This window comes from Antennarius striatus, chromosome 9 (assembly GCF_040054535.1).
Source record: "Antennarius striatus isolate MH-2024 chromosome 9, ASM4005453v1, whole genome shotgun sequence".
Taxonomy (NCBI): domain Eukaryota; kingdom Metazoa; phylum Chordata; class Actinopteri; order Lophiiformes; family Antennariidae; genus Antennarius; species Antennarius striatus.
In genome coordinates this window covers 23,311,521-23,330,584 of record NC_090784.1, presented here as the reverse complement: position 1 = coordinate 23,330,584, position 19,064 = coordinate 23,311,521, and the positions used below count along the sequence as shown (strand labels likewise).

General features: G+C 44.3%; 1 protein-coding gene across 3 annotated transcripts in view; it reads left to right on the top strand.

Moving 5' to 3' along the window:
• Positions 1-18,350, top strand: part of dgkb (diacylglycerol kinase, beta) — a 42,223-nt gene extending 23,873 nt beyond the window's left edge. For all 3 annotated transcript variants that reach the window (XM_068323911.1, XM_068323910.1, XM_068323912.1), the window contains 6 exons: positions 2,407-2,471; positions 9,900-9,990; positions 10,618-10,813; positions 13,950-14,070; positions 14,352-14,412; positions 16,833-18,350. In XM_068323911.1, the coding sequence (XP_068180012.1) occupies positions 2,407-2,471; positions 9,900-9,990; positions 10,618-10,813; positions 13,950-14,070; positions 14,352-14,412; positions 16,833-16,940 (642 nt within the window). In that variant the 3' untranslated portion in view covers positions 16,941-18,350. The remainder of the gene's footprint in view (positions 1-2,406; positions 2,472-9,899; positions 9,991-10,617; positions 10,814-13,949; positions 14,071-14,351; positions 14,413-16,832) is intronic.
• The last annotated feature ends 714 nt before the right edge of the window (positions 18,351-19,064 follow it).

Below are 19,064 nucleotides of genomic sequence, written 5' to 3'. Positions count from 1 at the left end.
GGGGCTTACGAGACTAGACGAGTGCGAAATAGATTAACGGAAGTTTATTACAGGTAAATATCGGTTTACGTCGTCTTATGCGTTGATTATGCGTCGGTTTTCAAGAAACAAGTAAAATAAAAATCAAGTTTATGTAATTTTCCTCGACTTTACGTCTGTTTTCCACAAGTACTGGAATCATAAAATCACTATTAAACCGTTGAACGCAAATAACATCATGTTACTGTACAATAAATCAGAATTAAAACATAAAATGTCATGTTGTTTGCCTGTAGCAACCCCCTTGACCCATGACGAGGAAGAAGCAGCTGAATACGAGACGGAGACGTTTTTTTCTGTATGATATTAAAAAGTAACATTTAATCGTCAGCAAAAAATGATTCATTTTAACCAAATATGATTGAAAATGCATTTATAAATAAAGTTCAGTACAGAACTGGGAATGGTCATCTACAGTTTAGTCTGGAGTTCATTCAACTTACATCGTTTTTCAACTTACATCGTTTTTCAACTTACGTCACGTCTCCAATGTAAGACGCGGTTTACCCGTATATACATATATGACATAAGATGAAGTTTACGTGTGTCTTTCTGTATACCAACCTGAATTAAGTGGGATTTTATTTTAATCCCATAAAGTTTTCTTTTGAATTACGTGTAATCCTGCGAACAAAGTACAACGTTTTGCTTTACGAGATCGCGGAACATAAACACATGCTCCAAAGCACATTGGACAGAAAGGATTTGAAGTAATTTTGGACATCTGTTATTTTTTTAAATCTACACCTGCATATAATTTCATGGTTGCTCTCGTCGCGATGTTGCTCATTGCTGTTCGTGTGGAGCGACAAAGGGCTCGAACCACTCCTGGAAGCTGGAAATCGCTGTTTGCTGTTGCTCCACTTGTACAGATCTCAGATAATAGACCCCAAACCAAAGGGGAGACAACCTGCCCTCGCTTCAGCGCTCTTGTCTGCAGCTATTGTCCTGTTTGTAAGAAAATCAAGTTACACTCCCTCAGATATATCTATCATCTCGCCGGTCTGGCTAGCGTTGGAAGCGTGAGGTGAGTCTGCAGGGATCGCCAGGAATTCTTTTGGTCTTCGGCGAACAGCTTCTTGAAGAGACATCAAGAGGCGCGCCATTGATTTTTGTTTTTCCCCTCCCCCTCCTTCTCTCTCTTTTTTAGCTTCTCCTAAACGTCGGTACAGAGAGCCGGCAGGGGGTCCTCCCGGTTCGGGCTGTTTCAATAGTGCCAGTCAAAAACGGAGCAGGTCAAAACAGATTGCTTCAGTGGAAGCGGCGAGAGGAACAAGCCCAAAAAAGTTTACGCAAACTTTCTCCGACTGTTTCTTGAGATGCTTTCAGAGAGACTTGGGAATGTTTGTCAGGAGTTTGGTGTTTTTCACAAAGGCTTTGGCAGCGATTTTCCGCCGACACCGACTTAGAAGTGGAAATTAAAGGAAATTTGGGTGTTATTAATCCCCGGGAAGTTTATTTACAATCTGTTCCTGAGGTTCTTCGCTTCCTGTCTTGACCTGATCGACCACATGTGTTTAGTTTTAAAGTTAGATATCCATCCGCGTTAAGTCCAACTTATTAAATCTGGTTAAATCTGAATAGCCAGATTTACAGTAACCACTCGTGTATTCACACTTCAAGATGCCCTGCTTCACTACATCGCGGATTTTTAGTAGATAGTCACGTGATAAGCGAGGGATTACTGTAATCCTCATTCTGTACATTCACACGTCAGATCGCAGACCTCACGGTTATGGTGTTAAATCCGGCGCGGCTTCTCCATCGCTAACACCACCCTAGCATATGTAACATGAACTCTATCGTCTCCAAATGAGGATTTTTTTTTTTTACCCCTTCCAACCAAGAGAAAGACTTGACATGAACAGAAAAGGGAGCGTAGAGGTTTGGAGGAGAAAACAATCCGGTTGCCAGGGCGTCTGCAGCATCCTGTTGGGTTCGCTGGGAGCTGTGATTACTCGCGATATGTGTTTAATTAATTAGCCTGTGTGGAGACAGCGTGCTGTTCATCAAGCTTTCCGTCAATACCGCTCCATCTCGGGCGGGTGCGCGCCGCCGCCTCCTGCACACAGCTTCTTTATTTTATTGATGTGTACACAAGGGACGCCGGGGTGCAACCGCCGCCGCCGGAGAAGTCAGGAAAGTTAACAAGGAAGAGGCTCGGTGGTTTTGGGGCTGCATCTGTGTTTCCGCGGGAGTTCTTCCAGGTGTTAGCCTCTCTCCGAGTGAGCAGAGTGTAAATGGAAAGAAAATGTGATTCGACAACCGTCAAATCGTTATTTTCAAAGTCTGGAAAATAGAACACAGCTGGTTGGTTCTGAAACCGTTCTACAGTTCTTGACCTAAAGATGTGTCTCTGTCTTCCAGGACGCCTCCATCGCCCATCGTTTCCACGTCATGAGGGAGAAACACCCAGAGAAGTTCAACAGCAGGTAAGTCCGGATCTGTTTTCAGGTTCTACTTCTTCTAGTTCAAGTAATTCAGGATTATCGGAGCTGCAAATAAACCGAACCTGACCTGATTACAAAAACCGGACATTAACACTGGTTTGATTGGGGTTTTTTTTATGATTGGAAGGTAGAGACAGGTGGGTGTGGTCAGAGGGCGGGGTTATATGCCTTTGGGCGTGTCCACCAGGGTCGGGTGTGGTTACCAGGAGAAACTGCTGACGGAATCTTTCAGTCCGGCTCCGAAAAAATTAAACTCTAAAACGACAGGACGATTTCTGTTGAATCTTTACAAAATAAAAGTCCTCATCTCTTTTTTACTTTTAACCAAGCTGGACGTTAACCAGCGCCGTCAGCGCGCCTGTGTGTCTGCGCCGTGACGGATGGACGGGCTCCATGTTTAGCGTGTGTGATTACCTCGAGGATGCGTTCACCTTTGCAGAGGAACAAATGCTCATCCATGTTTCCATCAATATTTAACGTCTCCGATACGTCTCCACTAGCGCCGGGGAGTAATTGCAGGCCTAATTGAATTTGCTTGGCTAGTTTGACATCATGGATCCGTCAGACTGATGACACGCAGCCTCATAATCATTCCATTTGTCCTCATTATCATATTTTCACCCTGGCCTAAGTACAACATTTAGCCAACATCCCGCTATCGCTCGACACGAGCCGGCAAAGTGGTCCAAAAGACGGTTTCTGGTTTCTGGTTGCCGACGGTTACAAAGCCAGTTCTCCCAGTGGAGCCGCGCTGAACGCATCTCTGTTGTTTTATCCCTATTTTAAGCCGTTGTGAAAAATGATTGAGATATTTTAAGAAAATTATTCCGTCTGTTATTTGAATTCAATAAATAATTCAGGAGGGGGAATGGGTTTAGGATCTCTCTATTACTCGCTATCTTCGCCGATTCAATAATGCATGATCGTAGTTTTTCAAGGTAGCGTAGGTTTAGTCGGATTTGTCCGAAGGATTTGTGTCCACTGGAAAAACATGACGACTCGTCAGAGTGTCGTTTCCCTCCGGCTGGAGGCTAACGAGATTTAGCCATCAGCTAACTCACTTAATGCCCAAGCTTTATCATTCCAACAGACCTGATGAGCAATGATGATGGTGATACTGCCTCAAAAATAAATATTAACTCCAAAAAATAGAGGAGGGACATATTTAATACTAAGATAAAGAGGAAAAACTTCATTTTTGTTAAAGAAACGAGAAAAAAACTACAAAAGATAGAACATCGTGATTGGTTTTAACATTCCTGACTTAATGGTTGACATGTTTTATTAAAACTAAACCTGATTAAATTCATATCTATTTAATTTTTATTAAAAGACATTAATAATAATTATATATTATAAATAGATTAATAATAATAATGACAACAATAAATGCATATCTAATGTTTCAATGTCCCTAAGTGAATAAGTTTACTTTATAAGGTAATATGGGTGAAATTTATAATAAATTGGGAGATTTTTACTTCATTCATCTCAAACTGGAGTAATTTTGTAGCACAGATATTTTAATATCTGTATTTTTGGAATATAAATACTTATTCTTGTTATTGTCTGGATGATAATTTACAGTTTATCCGGTTGAATTACTTAAATAAAATTCAAAGTACTTTTTTCCATTAAAACCGATGGAGGAAGAATCAATTTACAAGAATCTCTTTCATCTAAAAACATTTTGTTCTTTTAATAAAGCAAAAATCTGTATTGATGAAAAAATGTAGCTTCGATTAGCTTAGCATCTTTCTCCTGGATTACAAATACTGCGTAGAATCATGTGTTACTATGTATTATAGCACATATAACCTTGGTTTTGTTCCGGAGGAGGTTTCAAAGTCAAAATTAATACAGAAACACGGGAAAAGAAAAATGTCAAATGTTGAATTATTGGGTTTTTAATCGACTCGGTGCTTCCCAAATGAAGCAAATCTATACGTCTGACCTTAAGGAAGCTGAATATTTAATCGGGTTTAATTACCAAACAACATCATGTAGCTTTTATTCCTAATTATGAAATGAAGAGGTTTGTTGATGAAGACGGGGTCACAGTCTCTGCCTCTCCGTCTCCCCCCTTCATCTCTGCTCTATCCGTCTTCTGTATTTGCACCTTGGGGTGATTACCGGGGTGAAGGTGTGAAGATTTGACAGTCGGCAGATAGATTCATTTACTGCCACTACCGGACCTGGAGGTGATAATGAGGTTGAGGATTAAAAGCAGACAATCAGTCGACTCGTGACGAGGGCCCGCGCCGACCGCCTCGTTAAAATACGCGACTCCTTCTTCTCCTCTTTTTTGTTTTTTTGCGGATCCCTCATGTAATTATAGCTAATCTCTGATGCTGAGGGGAAAAGAGGTGAAGAGAAATCCTCCTGATGCCATTCATGTTGGCTTCTATCATCCAAACAATCCAGAATGACGTCCTTATCGAAATTCAAACCTGGATCCGCGCGAGGTTTCTTCCTGCTAAAGGCAGTTTTCACTTTCGCTTTCTTCTCTTAATCTGATGATTCTTTCCTTCTCCTTTCTTTGTTTGAATTGATTTCATTTGATGTGATCTGCTGATTGCATCACTTCCAGCTAGCATGCTAATGTGATTAGCGTAGAAACGGCCACGCCTTCGCCGACCACGTTGGTTTATCCCGTGGCATCAACGGGCGGCGCCTTGATGTTCCCTTGATATTTGCCGTGCATACCCAGATCTATTTTTGGTGCTGGGAGATCTAACCCTGTCAGCACGCCCCCCCAACACACACACACACACACACACACACACACCTATGCCTGGGCCCGCCACCCCCAGCCCCTCGCTGGGCTGTGTAACCAGCCTAAGTTAACCTTTCCTGAAGGCACAGGGAAGCCCAGGCATGAAGCGCTCTTTAGCATAATGAGTGTGTTCATCAAAGCTGGATTCACCCGTCAACACACACGTACCAGTGTGTGTGTGTGTGTGTGTGTGTGTGTGTGTGTGTCTGTGTTTCCTGCTGGGCTGGGTACAGGGCCACAGGTGATGGCGCTCTAATTTACACACACACACACACACACACACACACACACACACACACACACACACACACACATGCGTGGCAAACCTCAGCAGCCGCCGCCCTCGGACCTCATTTGAGGATGAAATCATTTATGTGACCAAAGCGTCATCTATAATTAATGACCACTTGTGTGTAATTTAGAGGGATTTCACCTGTGGCCCCGTACCCCCCCCCCCCCCCCCCCACACACACACACACACATGCGTGATCCTCAGATGTGCTAACAAGAATGTGAAGGTTTAGCTTCAGAGCTGCAGGTGAAACAATAAATAAGATATTTCTTACATATAGTGATACTATTTTATTATTACTGGTTGTTGGTAACAATAAGATTGTCATCCTGTATGCTAAGCTAGGCTAAATCTTATTTTTTTCTTGTCAGAGGTGGGAACTGAGACGATCACCTTTAAACAAGTTTCTAGCGAGTGTTTTACTGGAGGAGTGTGAACGGCGTAGCTTTAGCATGCTAACATCAGTTTTGTTGAAATCGCTGCAGTACATGTGTCAGGCCAGTAGGTGGCAGTGTTTACGATCACCGTGTGGATTCAGCAAATCTACGTTAAAAGACTATCAGTAAACTCAACCGAGGCGCTGGTGAAAGGAGAACTGGGCGGTCTGGTGTTGTTTGTTGTTGGGGTCTGTTTACATGTATGACGCTGGTGACGTCATCATGTTTGTTGGTATGGGGACGGTAGGCGGAGCCTTAAAGAAGCCAATAAGGTAATAACAGCCCATAATGTAATAAAAGTCCTGAGCAGACAATGCAATAACTTTTGACTAATAATGTAATAACTAGGGGTTAGCGTTAGAGGTTAAGGGTTAGGTGTGAGGATTAGGGGTTTGGGTTAGGATTAGTGTTAGGGTGACGTGTTAGGGTTGGGGTTTGAATTGGGGGTTGGGTTAGGGTTAGGGGTTAGGGTTAGGGGTTAGGGTTAGGGGCTGGTGTAAGGGTTAGCATTAGGGTTAGGGTGAGGCGTTCGGATTATGGATGTTAGGGATTAAGGTTAGGGTTAGCAATAGGGGTTAGGGTTAGGGGTTAGGGTTAGCGTTTGGGGTAGGGTTAGCAGTAGGGGTTGGGGTAAAACTGGTCATGTGTTACTGATCCCTAAAACTGGTTTTCTTTTTCTGCAATACCAATAAAGTTATTTTCATCGTTTGCCTTCAAACGTTCTGTTTAGCTCAGAACTCGACACCTTTTACGGAACAACACAGAAACTTTGTTTGCATCCCTCCTTTTGTTTGTGTTGATATTTATTCCATTATCAGTGGTCGGTGTTAAAAGCATGTCATCATCATTTCACCGCAACACAAACAAATGCATCTTTCAAACGACTGCGTATCTCTGAAGGCAATGCGACGCAACGCGGGTCATTTCTCAAGCTGCCAGTCGGCGTCGCGGCGCTCCGGGCGCTGTCATGTTAAACAAAACAGTGCATTGATGCAACGCACAAAGAGTTGGTTATGTCAATGCGATATTTATCACCTCTGATCAAGAAGAAATTAGTGTGAAAATAAGGTCATAGATCATTGTGGGTTAGATTAAGTGTCAGAGGAGGGAAAATCGATGGCTGTGAGCCTCGTCTTCAGTTTGGCCGGCGGAGAGTCCATCTGAAGGTGCGGTGGCCTGGGGACAGCGGCGACACGCTGAAGCTTATCGCCTCTGACAAACCTTAAATATGACGAGCGTGTTGTTCACATCCAGCTCGTTTTCCAGAGACAAACCCTTTGTGTTTTTTCGCTCGACCGCACGGTTTGTTCACGTCCCCTTTCTCTCAGTTTTGTTTCGGGATTTGTTTTTGCAAATAAAACGACACCTCGGCGCCTCTGGAAACCCGAGCCCGTGTTTTCTTTTGGGCGCGTCAGCAGTGACAACTACAGCTGATCTCACCTGCACACCGCTAAAGTCAACATGCAGCACATTTTGCATCGACTCGGCAGCTAAAATCACAGCAGAGGCTTTGTGGCCAGTCTGACAATCATCAACCTGCTACATACAGTTTGCTGGAAACAAATCTGCACCACAGGAAGTCCACTATCACTACTCTTACCTTCAAGTAAAGTCCTGATAATCTACCTTAAAACAGACTTCCTGTTAATCCCACCCCAAGCTGGTCTCGGTACGAGATGCTCCTCGCCGTCCGTCAGCCCGGCGTTCGACATCTGTCCGCCGATAATGGACGACAATCCAATCCGGCCAATGGGATGCTCCTAATTACCTAATGAACAGGGACATGAGGTGATTTGTTGCCATGATACGCTTGTTAGGTTAAGTGGTGGGAATCGACAGGATGATCAGATACGACCTCCTACCAGGTCTCTCCTTTCAGCAGCCTTTAGTTCCTGTTTTTAGCTCCAGTCGTCCCAAATCCGGTTGATTCTGCTGCCCTGAACCTGAATTAGACCATCCAGAATGTGACTTCCATTGAGAGATGCCTTCCTGGATCATCAGCTCACATCTAATCACACGGATATTTCATATTCTGTAGATGTTGTGGTACAGGAATGCCCAGTCTCCATCCAGAGACTGGTTCTGGTACTGATTTGGCTAAATTTGTTGGGTTGCCAGATGTTTTTGGAGTTCCTCGGTGGGTGATTCTCTGTAAACTCAGCAGGTACAGATTTCATTGCTTTCATTGTCTGCTAATCACCAACCACCTGTTTTGAATATGGTTTTCAAAGTAGCCGCCTACATTTGTTTATTTGCAAAGCTGTCGAGGCATGGGATTGTGTGTGTAGGACTGTCCGACGGAGTTTACATGATGATGATGATGATGATGATGATATGCAAGACGAAGAGATTTGTTGTTGTCAGAACCTTCTCCATGCGGGACGGTCGCCTCCTGTCTCTTCCCACCTCCCTCTTCCATCCTTCTTCTATTGACCATGTTGCACATTATAAATCAACCTGGAGTTGGGCTACCTTGCAAGTACCCTAATGAAAGCTCATTTATAAAGCAGCTAAATGGTCCTGACAAAAGTCCTAATGAGGAAATCAATAATTCAGTGATTGTTACTCTTCTTATACTAATACGTCCCTCTTGTGGTGCTTTGATTCCAGCCAAGAGGAGCCCATTTTTTACTGCATGCAGTTCTGCTTGTCAGCACTGTTGTAGTTTTTTTTTTTCTGTCATTGAAGCCTCCTGATGAATTGTGGGTCGTTGCCTGTTGTTACTTAGAGGCTTCTATCCGTAGGACGCCGTGACGCTGCATCCCAGCGCCCTCCATTTCCTGTTTTAATCTCTGCTGCGCCTCTCCCTCCAGTTCAAGTCATGCTAGTCTCTTATCTTTAACATAATCAAGGCGATTGGCAATCCTCATGCTAGCTTAGTTTTCCACGTAGCCCAGTCTGCTAGTTTAGCCTCTGAAAGCTCATCCTTGCTAACGCTATCTCTCCAGATTTCCCACAATTTCGACAGAGGGCCTGTTAGCATTAGCACCCCGCAAAAGTGTTTCCTCTGAACCTGCACCATGATGTCATCACGATGACGTCACTTCACCTGACCCCGTGGAACTTCTCCTAGCATTCAGAATCACTAGTTTCTAATAACTGATTGTCAATAAAGGCAAATTTAGATGTTAAAGCCAATAACGTAATAAATTTTCAGTTTTTGAAATGTATTAGGCCTATAGGTAACAACTAGCCAATAAGTAATAAAAGTACTAAACTGATAATTTAATAACTTTGTAATAATTTTCTCCTGTTTTCAATCTAATGAAATATCTTAAATAGAAAAAATAGAAACAATACAATAAAAGTAGAATGAATTGATCAATGCTTCAACAAACTGCTTTATTCCCGTGTCTCCATGAGAGACTATACAACTAGCCCACCCTGGCTACCCCACCAGAGTTTATGGACAGATGGTGACTCACCCCTGCGAGGTCATTGATCATCAGCCTTAACAATGGGAGGGTGTTCTGTCGGAAGCCCGGGGAGCAGCCCCCCCAGTCCTCTGTTAATTGCGGGGGCAGGTAGATTACCCTCTTACACCCCTCGCCGAGCCTTAATGTTAGGCATCGGTACCCACCGGCCACCCCATGTGCCCCCTCAGATGCCTCCTCGACCGGCTTAAGACTCCTCATTATGCCTCCACGCGTGATTAACGACCCACATTACGCAAAATGCAGAGATTAATGGCTGACGTGTGGTTGTGGTCAGCAGTAAACATTAAAGGTATGTTTCCTGGGGAGTCAAACACGGTACTCTTTTCTTGTTCGTAAGCATATAGGGGGACTACAGACAGAAGAAGAAACGCTGCGACCGGACAAGCTTCAGATTTTGATGTGTGGAAAACAGCGATGTTTCCTCTCTTCTTGGTCCCTTTGCACTTCCTGTTGTCTTGTTTCTTTCAGAACAAAGAATAAACTGTGGTACTTTGAGTTCGGCACTTCGGAGACCTTTTCGGCCACATGTAAGAAGCTCCACGACTTTCTGGAGGTTGAGGTAAATCAAATTGTTTGCTTTCGGAGCCCTATAGGAAAACAGAACAGAACAAATACAACGTCAGATTAGTAATATTTGAATCAAAGAGTCGTGGCTTCTATTCGTAATATTCCGGTCAACCATTTTTTTTCCATAAATAGCACCAATTTGTGCTACTTTCCAACTCAAGCAGACAATGTGTTGATGTGTGAAGGCTATCTGCACACCTTCCCACCCGCTTCTCACCGAAGCGCCGTTCAACACGCAGGTAATTAGCCCTACATGACCCCGCTGTGTGTGATATTGAGTGATAATGAAGGTGCTATCGATACAGTTCATCGTCACCCTTCTCTGAGCCATCCACACAGCGTAGAGGTCTTTATTAATTAGAGCCTGTGAAGTACCGCCTGCACCGCCGGAGAGCAGGTATGACAGGCCGGGCTGGTGCACCGTAAAACCTGACATCAGTTCATTTATGTCTGGATTATCTGGGTTTTTGCCTGTAGATGAAGATAATTTGGTTTTCCATGAAATAATTCCATTGTTTCTTGTTTATTGTGGCGACACTAGAGTTCCGTTTAGACGTCTAATCAATAAAGTCAACTTTCTCCAAATTTTCCTTCTGTTTCTTCCTCCTTTTTTACAAAGTGTGATGGCGTCACTCTGGACCTCAGCAGCATCTCCCTGGAAGGCATTGCCATCCTCAACATTCCCAGCATGCACGGTGGCTCCAACCTCTGGGGTGAGAGCAAGAAGAGGCGGGGGCACCGCAAAGGAGGCAAGAAGGGCCAAGACAAGAGGACCCCAGTGGTCGACCCCAAAGAGCTCATGTTTGCAGTTCAAGGTAACGTTAAGGTGTAAATGACAACATGTGAGATTATTGATTAGTTTTGATTAGTTCACCTGTCTCTCTTGACTGCTAATGTTAGCATGCTAATCTCTAATTACAAGTGTAGCTGCTGGGTTTGAGCTACCAGACAATAATTCTGTGCTTTAGATTGTCTGACACAGACAGTCTGTGTCCTTGCTCCAATCGAATAGAACAAAGACCAAACTTAGACCAAACTTTTCCTCGACTCCATGAATATTTCATGAATGACAAGGTGAATCATCACGAGGGGGTTTTGTTGCCAAAGAAGTGGTACAATCATGTCACTGTTTGGAACTGTCACTTGCGTATTAATGGTGCGTGTAGGCTCCAGTGCGCCGGCTGGATTAATAGGAGTGGACTGGGGGAGGGTGTTGGGCATACCCCCGAATCCATTTACATCAAACGGTAGCCCGTCAATGGGAATATTTGAATGAACACAGCAGAATGAGTCAGCTGCTCTGTGGTCCCTGCTGGAATGATGGGAACAGTCCAGAAACCCACGATACAAGAAATATTTAAGACGTAAAGGCGGAATACTGAAAAAACGAAAGTATTCCGTAAAAGTTAGCAGTATAGCAGAATTACTTCTAGGCAAGTAGTGCTTTGAATCAAAATAGAAAAATTGGAGGTTGGGTCACTTCTAAATTTAGAGAAACAAGTATGAGAAGTTTTTAAAAATCAAGAAACTGGATTTTCCTCCTCGCTGTTTGCATGAAGTTTGGGTTTGTTTGGTTTAGTGTCACCATGTCTGACCTTCATCCACTCAGGCGAGTGTTTCCAGTTGTGTTTGTACCCGCTGGTGATAGACTCTATGTTGGGATCTGGTGGACACTGACCCCTGGTAGTCCGTCCATGTATCTCCTAATACAACTCGGAGTTAATGATTCAAGGGTGTTCAGATTCAGCTGAGCTTCCTTGTGTAAGTGGAGTTGAGCATTTTTCGTACCTTTCAGATGTCACGTAACTTTTTCTTCTTCTACCATTATATTGCGACGATGTGATGTGGAGATACAAGGATGCACAGTAGAGGAGAGGCAATGAACACTCCATTAATCCCTGAGTCCAGAAAATCAATGAGTTTGGTTTAGTTTTTGAAAAATAAGGTCACCATCTGATCCCAGGAAGGCACTTAGTTTGAGCGTGGGGTGTGTGTTTGTGTGCGTCTATCTGCTCGTGCCCGTTTTATTGATATGTGTGTGTTGGCGTGTGAACACATGTCCTTGTGGAAGGTGCCCTCAAGGTGAGTCGCCCAACTTGTCAGATCAAGAGACCTGTGTATTTAGAGGTAAACACAGAAGTGCATTAACCCAGAGGGGCACCGCCGAGCGTGGTGAAGCACGGATCAAACTGTTGGCAGGGATTACTGTGTGTGTGTGTGTGTGTGTGTGTGTGTGTGTGTGTGTGTGTGTGTGTGTGTGTGTGTGTGTGTGTGTGTGTGCGTGTGTGTGTGTGTGTGTGTGTGTGTGTGTATGTGGAGGGTGGTTGTGGGATAAACCCCCCCATGACCTTTCGGGAGCTGTTAAATCGTCCCGCTGGTGACGCCAGGAGACAAGCCCCTCAGGTGGAAGGGAATGGCTGCGGACTGAATTATTTAGAGTGGGACTGAGGTTTTTTCAGGGTTGGGGGGTGTGTGATGGTGCTAGGGGGGAGTCCATGCGTAGGTGGATAGATTGATGATCGCGACTGATGCTCCGTGACGTGAGCTTTCATTGGCGGATTGGCCGCCTTGCTCACACCCCTTTCCTGCCGGCGCTCTTCTTGGGGTTCACCCTGTTGCTCCTCATGTTGTTGACTTCATTCGTCTCCCAGTTTGTCCCTGGCTGGTAAATATGATGGCTTTTGTCTATATTTGGACGAGTTCACTTTAGATTATTGCTCCATGTATTTAATTTGGAAGAAATGATGGCTGTTGATTCAAAATAAAATTGAAAAGTCACAAATAGATCGCTGACTTTCACTCAAATCACATCTCTGCAATTGATTTGCACCAAAATAATTTTCCACCCTCGCGTTTGTTGTGCGTCAGCGACATCATTTTGGGAAATACAGACTGAGGTATTAAAACAACAATTTGTGTTATTACAGGTGAGACGGGTAAAACAAGTACGTGTGATAACCACTGAGCTGCAGCGGGTTTGGTGGGCAGATTCATTTATCTTGCAGAGGCACTCTGCTAAAGTAAGATTAGCTAAACTAAGGCAGCAGTCCTGCAGCTCCATATAAGGTAATCTCAACTAGTAAACAAAAACAAACATATATTCTGTGTTAACATCCCAACATGTGGGTCAAACGGAGCGCTGGTCTTTGTCCGACCATCAGACTAAAGGTATCCGTGTTGCCATGGCGACGCTGTCTGTCACAAGCGTCGGCGCGGGCCCGTGCGTGGCTTTCGCCTCGACGCAAGAGTCACAATGGGGGTGGGGCAGCTTTAAAGCCCCGGGGTCAGGAGGTCAACCTCCACTCCAAACCCTGGAAAGCACTGGAGATCGGGGCGGACACCTGTCCATCACCATGGTGACAGCCGGTCGCCGCATCACGGCAGCAACAACAACACCTCGGAACAACGGCGGCATTAGCCGCGCCACTCCTCCAGGAAACGGGTAGATGAACACGACAGCGGCGGAGCCGCGGCGGCGGCGAGCCGACTCTCAGGCACGCACCGAGCGCCTAAAAATGGGTCCTGGTTTCAATTAGAGCCGGCGTGCTCCCAGCAGCGCAGCAGCCGCTTCCTAATTTGCGGAGGGACGAGTCGATGGAGAGTCGGGCTGCTGGAACAGATGGGCCCGGCGTGACGCTGCGCCTCCAGCAGCGACAAAATCAATGCTCATAACTGCAAAACAGAGCAGAAATTAATAATTATATTATCACAAGATTGCTTTGCATTGCCGGTGCAATCTAATTAATAGCTCTTCTGTCGGTAGCTTGTTGTTCTCCTCACATTTTTTTTTCTATAACTGAATGATAAATATTTCAGATGCTGACGGCGCGAGGTGAAGAAGTTTACCTCAAGTTTGTCCTCCTACCTGAAACGTGTCGCTCTTCTCTTGAACGATCCAGGAAATCAAACCGACGATTAGCAGCAGCTAATTTTTCTACGTTTTGTTGGCAGATTTGTCGGACCAGCTGCTGGAGGTGGTCGGGCTGGAGGGGGCAATGGAGATGGGGCAAATCTACACGGGGCTGAAGAGCGCAGGGAGGCGCCTGGCGCAGTGCTCCTCCGTCACCATCAGGTCGGCGCTCACTTCCTGTCACCACTTTTCGTACATCTAGTTGTAGTCTCTATATTTTCTTACACTTGACCACATGAGCTGATGCTAACGATTGCTAACAAGCTAAAGTGTAAACTCACTGGAATTGATTAAAGATTGCGTCGAAAAGATGACGTTTTTCACTTTCCTCAACATTTTTAGATACAAAACCAAAAACGTACCCAAACCTAGACAGGCAGCGTTTTTACATTCGAATTAATGAAATAAGTCTGACTTTATCTTGACTTGTGTTTTGATCCCAGAACCAGTAAATCCCTCCCGATGCAGATTGATGGGGAACCTTGGATGCAGACTCCCTGCACAGTAAGTCCATCATCGGATCCGTTGGGCCCATCCAGGTGGTCCCAGAGAACCGGAGCTGTTCCAGCCTGTAAAAAAAGCCCCAAATTCCTTAAAATATGAAAAAAAATTTTTTTTATCAACCAATACACATGCAGACTTTACCTGTATGTAATTAATTACATATAAGTTACGTAAACAATAATAAACAATGAAAACAAACGCGAAGTCACGAGACCACATGAGCTACGTCTTTACTCCACCAACCACAATGAGATCCGTTCTCCCTGAAGTTGTATCCATCCACCAACACGTGGTAAAGAACGAGATACTGTCTCACTGATGTATCCATCCACCAACACGTGGTAAAGAACGAGATACTGTCTCACTGATGTATCCATCCACCGACTAGCGGTGACGTCCTGAAGCACGGTTTATATCTCGGATTTCCGCTCATATGTCAAACGACTCATATCTCATTTAACTCGTATCTCGATTTACGACTGTAGTTGTTTTTCCGAACACACACGATGGAAGGTGAAGCCCCGTTTAAGTTAATGACAAGACAATCGCACTATGCTGTACTGGAGACAATAAGGTTTATTTGATTTTGTGCACTAAACGTCGCACGTTAAGCTCGGTCTAATTTGCTTATCGTCTTGGCGTCACACTCCGACAAGTGTTTTCCTTCGCTTAAAGTTGTTCATTTTTCAAAAGGAAACTCCTCGGCTGGTGTTGATTACGGTTGTGTTTAGCTTTAATTACGACGCCGCTGCAGATGGAGTGCCGCTGAGATTTACATATGGATCGCTCAGGCAAAGCTTAAGAACACAGCGCACGAAAAAACGAGTGCCTTGAAGGGCTCTCCTGTGTTGACGGAGCAAAGTTAGGATCTGACGATACATAATCGTGCAGCGACGACTCGCTCCGGCGGCGCACCGGGAGTGAATTTCAATCAGTCGACCTGTTAAATGCTCATAAAAGTGTCACAGTTGTGGGAATGTTAACCTACAAATTATTAACAGGTATGCAAATGTGTGTCAGTTTCTCTGCATTTAACAGCGACACGTGTCTTTTATTTAAATCTCTTTGATAATAATTAAATAGACATTTCTTAATGTTTTTGTCTTTTTCTGATCGATTTTGTTGCATTCCCTCGCGTGAAACATGTGAAACGACGCTTTGTTCAGTCTTAAATCTCATGTCTTTGTACTTTTCTGAGGTTTTTTCAGTTTGAATTTTGAATGTAAACAAGATTACATCCATAATTAATCTGTTGTAATAATTTCTTATTTATAAGAGCCCTACTACTGTGCAACCACACCTGCATAGAAACGCTTAACGTTCCGTCATGTATCTTGTTCGTCATTCAGTGCATGTATTTCAGGTATTCTTTCAGATCTTGTACAAAAAGAATCCATATTAGAGTCGTGATGACAGAAGTCTGCTAATTGGTCCACCAATGGAGCGATTCTCTGTGAAGGGAATGCAGCCCCTTTAATGCAGATGGTCACATTTCCCGTCTTTATGACTGCACTTAGACTCGACAGTATAATGAACTATGTGACCGCAGTTCGCCGTTCTGTTGTTCTACAATTCCAGTCTCCCTCAGAAATGGTTTTATTGTTGGGAAACAGGATATCATAGATGTTAAAGCTAACGTTACCCCAACGCGTCGTAATGAATGTTAGCGTTCGTTTTCAGAGACACCAACCCCTGGGGGTCCTGAAAGTCGGTCCCATTAGGATCCTTGAAACTACACTCATAAGACAAAGAGCCCTATTTGACAAAAAGACACCTGACAAAAAGTCACTTCCTGTTAGTTGTTTCCTGTTAGGAGATAAAGTAGAACCTCGAGATACAAGCTGCTCAACGTACGAGTTATTTGAGATACGAGTTGTCTTTCTTTTGATGTCAGTGAGACCGGATCTCGTTCTTTACCGCGTGTTGGTGGATGGATACGACATCAGTGAGACCGGATCTCGTTCTTTACCACGTGTTGGTGGATGGATACGACATCAGTGAGACCGGATGTCGTTGTTTACCGCGTGTTGGTGGATGGATACGACATCAGTGAGACCGGATCTCGTTCTTTACCACGTGTTGGTGGATGGATACAACATCAGTGAGACCGGATCTCGTTCTTTACCACGTGTTGGTGGATGGATACGACATCAGTGAGACCGGATCTCTTTCTTTACCGCGTGTTGGTGGATGGATACAACATCAGTGAGACCGGATCTCGTTCTCGTGGAGTAAAGCCGTAGCTCGTGTGTTCTCGTGACTTTTGCGTTTCTTTTCATTCTTTATCATCGTTTCCGTAACAACGAGGTTCTACTATAGTTGGGCTGAAGGGGAAATCTGCTCCCTGGGACTCGGACAGGGACTACTTTAGCATTCCTTCACATCACACTAACGCTACACTTCTGCCTCTTTTAAACCAGATTGAGATCGTCCACAAGAACCAGGCCCCCATGCTGATGGGACCCCTGCAGGGCAGAAGCTTCTTCTCCTCCATCATCCGACGGACTCGCACGGAGAGCAAAGACTGATCCGACTCGGTTCCAGACCTTTGAGTCCTCGTGAGATTCTACGGCGACCACGAGTTGATCATCGGCCGTCCCGATAGTGACCGGCGTGTGATTCCTGTTTATTACCCCAGGGTACGGTGGGGTCGGTACCACCTGGACCATGGAGACGCCCCAGAGAGTTCCTCATCGGATCCGGGACGAGGCGTTTAGAAGCGACGCTTCGGTCTGCCGTGTGTCGTGTCTTTTAGCTCCAAAAATACCGAAGCTATTTCAGTTCCAAGTCTCATTTTTATAGAAGTCTTTTTCTTTTTGCTGTTGTGCTCTTTGCCACATGGAAAAAAACCCCACAGATGAATGAGGTTTGTGATCTGATGTATTTATTTATTTATTTATTCATGTTTCGCTGCTATTGATGTCTTCTTAGCGTGTTTTTTGCGATGGCGTAACCCCGATGCATGATGGACAGTGAGTGAGGTAGCTGCTAGTGAAGCTGACATATCTGGAGTCTACCACCTTCCTTCAAGACGGTAGACAAGACCAGTCATCCTCATCGCGTTTTGATCCGCGCCGTCAACTAAAAGATTACGAATGATTATTGATTGTCGTAAAAAAATTTTTTTAAAAATGCATGACACTGTTTGTTTGCCGTCGCACGAGAGATTTAAGGACAGTCCTACCAGTCGTGTGCACACTTCCTGTTGCATGAGTGTCCGAGAGCTGTTTGTGACACTTGTGGGACTTTTTTCTTGTCTTTTTGTTGTTGTTTTTTTTTAATGTAAAATTGAATCTAAAATGCTGATCGACTGAACCATATCAGATTCTATCGATGGAATGGGGTCCTGCGATTTTCTCAAATAGTACTCGAGTACTTTTAAAGTAACAAAGGCGCAGTGATCAATCTGTTCCTGGGTTATTGATCGACTGTCTGCTGGTGAATGTTTACAGTTCACCGGCTTTTCCAGCCAATTAAATTCTAGGTACAGATAGGACTACAGATATATTGATTTAATCAATGCACAAAAAAAAGAACGAACGCGTTCTGAGGTATTTTGCACATGTTGTATAATTTCCATCATTCAAAACCGCCTAGTGTACAAATAAATAGATAAATACATCGTACATGACGTCGGATTTTGAGGGTATTTGTAACGATAAATGTTCTTTTTGACTTACTCGCATTCCTGCTTGTTTTCTGAAGACTTCAGGCGTGACTGTTGGAGTCTTTCAAAGTGCCACGCCCTGAAGGAGGCCGACGCCCGACGGCTCTCTCCGGCTCTTTGCTTTGTACTTTGCAGCATTTGTACTTTGGAGGTTGTATTTTTGTACACAGTATGACTTATTTTTCCGCGTACAGCTTCACTCTAGAACTCAAAACCGTGTCGTTCTGCCGAAAAAACCAACTGCCTGCCGATGTTACCTGAGAAAAGTGATACAGGAAGTAATAAAAAAAAAGCTTTTGTTGTTTGACATGGTGTTCTTTGATTGACCTTTGACCCCCCCGACTCCGACAGACGACCGCAAGGACAGATCAGAAAGCTAGCATTCACTCTATATTATTACCCCTGAGGATCCATACGCTTTTAAATCGCTAAAATATAAGATTACAAAAATCGTAACAGAAGTGTTGTTTTACCACGAGTTAAAGGATGAAACTTTAAATCAGCTTCAGGACGTTTGATGAAACTTGTTCCGACTAAACTAAATCTGTTTTCTTGGTGGCGTGTCGGCGGGTTCCTGCGTGTCACGAGGAACTAGAACCGCCGTTCTTACTTCCTGTGTGTGTGTCGGGGGGTGTCGGAGGGTGTCGGGGGGGGGGGCAGCAGGAGTGACACACGCCTTCACTTCACATCCACCTCACCTGCCGGCTAACGGAACCCTGTCTGGATCCAGGATGGCAGCAGCGTGACTCCTGATCCGAGCAGCGTTTAAAGGAGGCCGGAGTTCAGACCGGATCAGACCGGGACCGGGGGGGGGGGTCTGTATCGACTCATACGGCTTTGAGTGACTTTAATTTCTTAATTAATTAATTTCTTTATTCTTAATTTTTTTATTTCCCTTCAGGGATTACTAAAGTATAGTCAATTAAATTAAGAAAATTTTAAATAAGTGCAGAAAAACAACATTTAAGGAATATGAAGCAATCTT